General features: G+C 76.0%; 1 protein-coding gene across 1 annotated transcript; it reads right to left on the reverse strand.

The window, feature by feature from the left end:
• Positions 1 to 369: 369 nt before the first annotated feature.
• Positions 370 to 6,858, reverse strand: EMILIN1 (elastin microfibril interfacer 1). Its single transcript, XM_066545978.1, has 8 exons — positions 6,707 to 6,858; positions 4,737 to 4,862; positions 4,059 to 4,267; positions 2,352 to 3,974; positions 1,660 to 1,767; positions 1,530 to 1,547; positions 1,069 to 1,203; positions 370 to 820 (listed from the first exon to the last, which is right to left on the reverse strand). The coding sequence occupies exons 1-8, from the start codon at positions 6,856 to 6,858 to the stop codon at positions 489 to 491; spliced, it is 2,703 nt and encodes a 900-aa protein (XP_066402075.1). The 3' UTR covers positions 370 to 488.
• Between the last annotated feature and the right edge of the window lie 421 nt (positions 6,859 to 7,279).

Here is a 7,279-nt window from a genome sequence, read left to right on the forward strand (position 1 = left end):
GTGACACAGTGACACCTCACAGCTTGGTGACACAGTGACACCGGGCAGCCCGGTGACATGGTGACACCTGGCAGCTGGGTGACACCTGGCAGCTCAGTGACACCGGGCACTTTGGTGACACGGTGACGCCTGGCAGCTCAGTGACACAGTGACACCGGGCAGTTTGGTGACACAGTGACACCTCACAGCTCAGTGACACAGTGACACCAGTCTGTTTGGTGACACGGTGACACCGGGCAGGCAGCAGCCCCTCCCCAGCCCATCCCCTCGGGCGAGGGACGCACCCGGAGCCGCGGGTACAAAACCCGGTGCCGCATCTTTATTGTGGGGGCGGTGGGGCCGCGGGGGGCGTGGGGGGCGGTGCGGGGCCGGAGCGTGCGGCGCTGGGACAGCGAGGGCGGGGGGTGCTGATAAATAACGGGGTGGGGGTCCCGGCGGGCGGGGGGGACCCCCCGGCCCGGCTGTGCCCCTAAGGGGCCCCGGCGGCCCTAGGGCTCCTCGGAGTCGTAGAGCAGCGCGGCGCTGAAGGCGGTGAGCGGCTCGTCGGGGGCGTGCGCCAGGCGCCCCGACACCAGGTCCACGCAGAGCGTCTCGCCGGCCGCCAGCGGCAGCAGGAGGCTGAAAACGCCCAGGGCACCGGGGCTGGGGCCCCGCGCCGCCACCGGCCCCTTCTCCAGCGCCTCGGGCTGGAACCCAGCCGAGTCGAGGCGGGCGATGCCGTGGCCGGAGCGGGACAGGACGGCCTCCAGCGCCTCGCCCCGGTGCCCCGTGAGCACCGCGCTCACCAGGTACCGCCCGGACACCGGCACCGTGAACGTGCCTGCCACAGGAACAGCGGGTCAGGGACCTGCCGGGACCGCTGCTGCCCCCAGAGCCGCATCCCACCGTCCCAAGGTCAGCGGGGGATCCCGGGACGGGCACGGCACCGTCCGAGAGCCCCGGGCTGCCGCCACTCGCGGCATCGCGCACCCGTGACTCTGCAGCCTCCGCCTCCCCACAGCCCCTGCTGCAGCATCCCTCACCCCACGAGCACCCCACAGCCCCCAGAGCACCCCCGCGGGCCCTCACCCGTCTCGGGGTCGTAGGCGCCGCCGTCGTTGAGCAGCACCTGGTCGAAGGGGACGGTGCCCGGCTCCGTGCGCTGCGTGCTCAGCGCAGCCGAGAAGGCGACGCGGGGCACCGAGCCCGGCTCCCCGACCGCGCCTGGGCACGGGGCAGCGTCAGGCACCGCCGTGCCCCCTCCCTCACCCCCTCTGCCGCCCAGCAGCCCCCGTCCCCCACACCCCACCACCCCTCCACACCCACACCCGCCCCTGCAGTGCCCGTGCCCCCCTTGACCCCGTCCCCAGCGCCCCCTGCTCCCCAGCCACGCTGTGCCTCCCCGTGCCAGCCCAGACTGCTCCCCCTGTAAGCCCCCGGCCCGCAGCCCCCCCTGCTCCCCTTTCAAACCTCCCAGCCCGGAGCCCCCCAGCTCCCCGCGTGCCCCCAGCCCCCCGTGGCCCTCCTGACACCCCAAGCCCCAGCCCTACCTCTCTCTCCGGGCAGCCCTGCAGGAAAGATGAGGAGGGGCTGCTGCAGGGCCAGTTTGGGGCAGGACCCCCGGGGACGGGGTCCGGCCACACCAGCGTGGTCAGGGGCACAGGGGGGGCTGATCCTTACCGGGGGGGCCCATGGGACCCTGTTCTCCGTCCTTGCCAGGGGGCCCAGAGGGGCCAGGAGGGCCCATCTCACCCATGGGGCCAGCAGGGCCAGGAGGGCCAGGGGGGCCTGGAGAGAGGAGGGCGTTAGAGCCACCTTGGCCCCATGGCCAGTGCCCCATGTGTGATGTCCCCTTGTCCCCACACACTGCAGCCCCACAGCCAGGATCCTCCTGTGGGCCTGTGCCCCACAGCACAGCATCCCCAGCCAAGCCCCTGCATCCCCACACCCGCTGAAGCACTCCTGGTGTCCCCACATCCCCGTGTCCCCACATTCTCATGTGCCCTCGTGTCCCCACATCCCCGAGTCCCCACATCCCCATATCCCCACATCCCCGTGTCCCCTCGTGCCTCCACATCCCCGTATCCCCTCATGTCCCCACATCCCCGTGTACCCACATCCCCGTCCCCACATCCCCATATCCCCTCATGTCCCCACATCCCTGTATCCCCTCATGTCCCCACATTCCCATAACCCCACATCCCTGTGTCCCCTGGTGCCCCCACATCCCCCGTGTCCCCACACCTCCACCTCCGTTCCCGCAGCCCCAGGTGCCCCCCATGTCCCCCCATCCCCTGCATGCCCTGTCCTCCCGCAGTGCCCCAGGTCCCCTCGCGTCCCCGCAGCCCCCGGTGTCGCCCGTGTCCCCGCACCGTGTCGCTCCAGCCGTGCCAGGCGCTGCAGCTCCCCGCGCAGGTGCCCCAGGCTGGCGTTGAGGGCGCCGAGCCGGGCTGGCAGCTCCAGCGCCTTGTCCAGCAGGGCGGCCTGGCCGCGGGCCGTGGCGTTCAGCTCCCGCACGGCGCCCCAGAGCCCCGCCACGTGCCGGCCCAGCCCCTCGCGGACGCCCCGCAGCCCCCCGGCCACCGCCTCCAGCTGCTCGCAGACCCCCTCCAGCTTGGCCACGCGTGGCTCCAGCCCCGCGGGGCAGCCCCCGGCCCGCGCCAGCTCCCGCGCCAGCGCCTCCAGCCGCTCCTCGCTCTCCGCCTGTCGCGCCGCCGACGCCGCCGCCGCCTGGTCCAGCTCGGCCACCACGCGGTCGGTGGCGGCGCTCAGCTGGCGCTGCCGCGCGTCCTGCTCGTCCAGCGCGTCCTGCAGCCCCTCCACGGTGGCGTTGAGCCCGCTCAGGGCGGCCAGCGCCGCCGCCAGCTCCCCGCGCAGCACCCCCAGCTCCGACGGGGACGGGCCCCCGAAGACGCCGAAGCCCTCGAGCGGCGCCTCCGGCTCCTCCTCGGGCTCCGCGGGGCCGGGCGGGAGCCGCTCCGGCTCCCGGGGGAGCGGCGAGGCGCAGGGCCGGGCGCAGGGGTCACCGCTCAGCTCCTCCAGAGCCGCCTCCAGCCGCCCTGTCCGGTTGCGGAGCCGCTCCAGCTCCTCGGCCAGCGCCTCCCCCCGCAGCCCGCCCAGGGTCCCGGCCAGCCCGTCCTCCCAGAGCGCCTCGGTGTCCTCGGGCTGCCCGAGGCGGGGGCCGAGCGCCCCGTCCTGCCCCGGGCACGGGTGGCCGCAGCGGGCCAGCAGCCCCTCGAGCTGCTCCAGGCGGGCTCCGCGCTGCGCCCCGCTGGCCGCCAGCCCCTCCACGGCCCGGCTGAGGTTGGCCAGGCGCCCCGGCAGCCCACCCGGCCGCCCCTCGGGCTCGGAGGGCCACGGGCCGGCGCGAGAGGCGTTCAGCCGCCCCTCCAGCTCGGCCAGCCGCCGCGCCAGCACCGGTCCCTGCCCCGGCCCCGCCGCCGGCACCGGCAGCCCCTGCAGCCGCCGCTCCAGCTCGGCCAGGCGGCGGAGCACGTCCGGGGGCGGGGGAGCGGCGGGGGCGGGGGCCAGGCGGCCGCTCAGGCTGCTGATGTGCCTCTGCACCGACTCCACCGCATCCCTGTTGCGCTTGTCCACCGACTCCACCAGCTTCTCCAGCGCCCGCATCCGCTCCCGGTGCTCGGCCGCCTGCCGCCGCAGCCCCTCGGTGCCGGTGGTGCAGGCGGCGCACAGCTCCTGCAGCCGCTGCTCCAGCTCGTACAGCGCCGCCGTCCCCGCGCCCCCCGGAGCCCCCGCGCCGTCCCGGCCGCCCTCGGTGCGCTGCAGGCGGGTCTCCAGCTCCTCCAGGCGCCGCTGAAGGTGGCTCAGCGCCTCCCGCACCTCTGACCTCTCCGCGTCCGCCGGCTGCTGGCCCCCGGGCTGCCCCTCCACGGCCGCCCGCGGCGGCTCCTGCCCGGCCCGCAGCTCCTCCAGCTGCTCGCTCAGCCGCCGCACCTGCTCCTCCAGCCGCCGCACCTTCTCGGTGTCGCCGCCGCCTGCCGTGCACCGCCCGGGTCAGGGGCAGGGGCAGGGACAGGCCACACGCGTGTCCCCGCATCCCCCGCATGCCCCAGCTCTACCTTCACCCCCCAGGCCGCTGAGGGGGTTGCCGAAGCCAGAGAGCGTGGGGCGGCCGGGCCGGGGCGGGGGGCGGCCGGTGGGCTGGGGGGACGCTGGAGCAGGGCCCTCGCTGCAGTCCGGCCCCGAGTAGCCCTGGCAGCAGCGCCAGGCCAGCTCCGACACCGTGCGCTGGGACACCTTGTAGCGGGGCCGGAGGAAGCTGCGGTACCTGCAGGGGGACGGGACGGGGCTGGGGGGCGCCAGGAGGGGCGCGGGGCTTCCCCAGAGAGCCAGAGCCAGCACAGGCCGTGGCCTGACCCAGCAGAGCCGGCCTTTTGCTCAGCGGCCGGGGGCCTGGCCCTGCCCAGCCCTGTCACCGGCCCCACCACCCCCAATGCCACCCCAGCGCTGGCCCCGAGAGCCGCGGGGTGCCCCAGGGCTCTGCCGCACGTCACAGGGGGACAGTGGCCGGTCACCCTCCGGTCCAGAGAGCCGCGGGGTGCCCCAGGGCTCTGCTGCACGTCACAGGGGGACAGTGGCCGGTCACAGCTTGAGATCGCTGACTCTTGCGCAAAAGTAAACATGACCCCAGGGTGGGTAAACACCAGCGGCGGCGGCGCGGCCGCGGCCCGCCCTGGTTCTGTGCTGACCCCCCAGAACGCCCCGAGCCCCTCCAGAGCCCTCCCAGCCCCACTCACGCCAGGACTCGGGGGCACTGGAGCTGCCCCCAGGGGCAGGGCTGATAGTCCGGCTTGATGAAGCTCTCGACGCCATCCTCCACCACGCAGCTCACGCTGCGTGTCACCACGTAGGCACACCAGTTCCTGCCGGAGGGAGCGGGTCAGGGCACACAGCCGGGGGGCGCTGGCACACGGTGTCACCCCGGCACACACCGGGCATCGTCCTGGTACGGACCGAGCACGGCGGGCGCCGGGCATCATCTGGGCACCATCTGGGCACACACCACACGCTGTCCTGGCATCCCAGCACCGAGCAGCCGCTGGAGCTGCCCTGGCATGGACCTAGCATCATCCCAGCACACAGCGGGCGTTGTTCCAGCACGCACCGTGCACAGCATCCCGGCGCACACCAGGCATCACCCGGCAGAGACAGCAACGCGCCCTGCCCCAGGCCTTCCCTGGCACACTGCAGCTCCCCAGGCACAGCCCGCATCCCCCAGCACACCGTGGCCCCTCTGGCCACACCCCGGATCCCCCGGCGCGCTCCTGTGCTTGCCCAACCAGCCCCACCGGTAGCACCGTCACGGCCCGATGCGGGTTAATGGGCCGGATCTTGCCCCAGCACAGCCTCTGAGCCATGCCTGGCGACCCCTGCGGACCCGGCTGCAGCCCCCAGCCCCGGCTGCCCTCGGGAGACCCGCAGGGATGGGCTCTGCCGGGAGCAGGGCGTCCACACCCCATCGCACCGTGCCGTGCATCCTGCCCGGCCCAGGGAGGGCACCCTGCGTGCTGCCCCGTGTGTGACCCCGTGTCCCTGCCCCTCCGTGCTGCCCCGTGTGTGACCCCGTGTCCCTGCCCCTCCGTGCCCTGCAGCAGCACGGACCGGTGCCAGCGCAGCGCCCCAGGCTGCGGGACCCGAGCCCCCCCGCGTGGGACTGCAGCCTGGCCCCGCTGCCGGGACCCCGTCCTTGCAGCCTTATATGGTCGGGACCCGAAGCCCGGGCCCCGCTCGGGCCCCCCAGCCCCACCGGGCAGCCCCCCGGGGAGCGGCCCCCGGCCCTGGGTCCCCGCCGCGGGGCCCCGGTGCGGCGGCCGGTTCCCGTCAGCGCGGCTGGTTCCCCTCAGGCCCCGGCTGGATTCCAGCTCCTCCCCGGGGGCCGCCGGGAATTCCTGCGCCGACCGACGGCCCCCCTCTTCTCCCCCGCCATCCCAGCCCCGCACCCGCGAGGCCCCGGGACCCCCGGGCTGCCCTGGGGTCCCACCGCCCCGCACCGGGGCTGTGCCCATCCCAGGCGAGGGACGGGACCAGAGCTCCCCTAAAAGGGCAGGATCTGGGGGCACCCACCGCTATCCCCGAGCCGCGGGGACGGAGCGCTGCTCACCCCGACCCGTGCAGAGCCCCCCTGAGCCCCCAAAGCCGCACGAAAAGGCTCCACCGTGCCCGTGCCCCACGGCCGGACCGGAGGCGCCCCTCCCCGGGGACCCCGCGCTGGGGCCAGGTCCCGCCATCCCCCCGGGGCGACCGCGGGGCCGGGGCAGTCCCAGCCCTGCGGCCACGCCGCTGCGGCGCTGATGTGTCCGCGGTGAATACGCTGTGACCCCAGCCCAGCGTGGGGCCGCCCCCAGCCCCGCGCCCCCGCAACGCCCGGACCCCCGGCCCCACGCTGCCCGCGGTCCGAGACGGGACGGGGATGCCAGAGGGTCCCGGTGCCCCTCTCCGGCAGCGCTGACCCACGCGTGATGCCGAGCAAGGACCGGCCCGCGATCCCGACCCTCCACGTGCGCCCACTGCCCGCCCGTGCCGGGCCCGGGGGTGACGCCCCCGCTTCGGGGACCCCCGCCCGCCCCGCCGCCCCCCGGGCTGGACGTGGCACGTGCCGGTGCCTGCCCGGCGCCGGGGCTCCCGTGGCAGCGGGGTGGGGGCCGCATTCCGCGTCCCCGCCGCCGCCCGGTGCGTCCCGGTGCGTCCCGGTGCTCGTGGCTCCTACCTGTGCCGGCTGGCGGCCCGGGCACCGCTGTGGGCCGCGGCCGGGCCGGGGGCGAGCGGGGCGGCCCCGCCGGTGTAGAGGCTGTACCGGGAGGGGAAGTTGGCGGCCAGGGCCTGCGCGGCCAGAAGGCACGGCCAGAGCCAGGGTGCCATGCTGGGCTGGGGCGGCTCCGCTCGGCTCGGTCAGCCCGGTCCGGCGCGCCTCAGGACCGCATGTGGCGTCCCGTCGCGGCTCCGCGGCTCTGGGCGGCTCGGCACGGCTCGGCTCGGCTCTGCCCTCCCCCCGGCCGCCCCTCGGCCAGCCCCTCGCCACCAGAGCCGCCCCGCCGCCGCTGCCCGCCGCCGGGGTCCCCGGGGCCCCCCGCTTCCTGCCCGCCGCGGCCCCCGCCCCAGCCGCGCCGGGCACCGCGGCCCCCGCCGGCCCCGCCGCCGCCACATCTGCTCCTCGTTAGGCCGGGCCGGGGCCGGGGCAGCCAGGGAGGCCGGGCGGGGGGCCAGGGCGCGGGCGGCCAGCGAGGCGGCCGCGGCTACCGCTGCGCCACCGGCCCGCCGCGGCCATCGGTGCCCCACGGCC

Source organism: Molothrus aeneus, chromosome 3 (assembly GCF_037042795.1).
Source record: "Molothrus aeneus isolate 106 chromosome 3, BPBGC_Maene_1.0, whole genome shotgun sequence".
Classification (NCBI taxonomy): domain Eukaryota; kingdom Metazoa; phylum Chordata; class Aves; order Passeriformes; family Icteridae; genus Molothrus; species Molothrus aeneus.

Coding starts and splice junctions, on each gene's coding strand:
- EMILIN1 (XM_066545978.1), bottom strand. CDS start 6,858: ATGGCACCCTGGCTCTGGCCGTGCCTTCTGGCCGCGCAGGCCCTGGCC. Junction 4,863..6,706: donor CGGGCCGCCAGCCGGCACAG/GTAGGAGCCACG, acceptor TCCCTCCGGCAG/GAACTGGTGTGCCTACGTGG. Junction 1,768..2,351: donor GGCACGGCTGGAGCGACACG/GTGCGGGGACAC, acceptor TCCTCTCTCCAG/GCCCCCCTGGCCCTCCTGGC.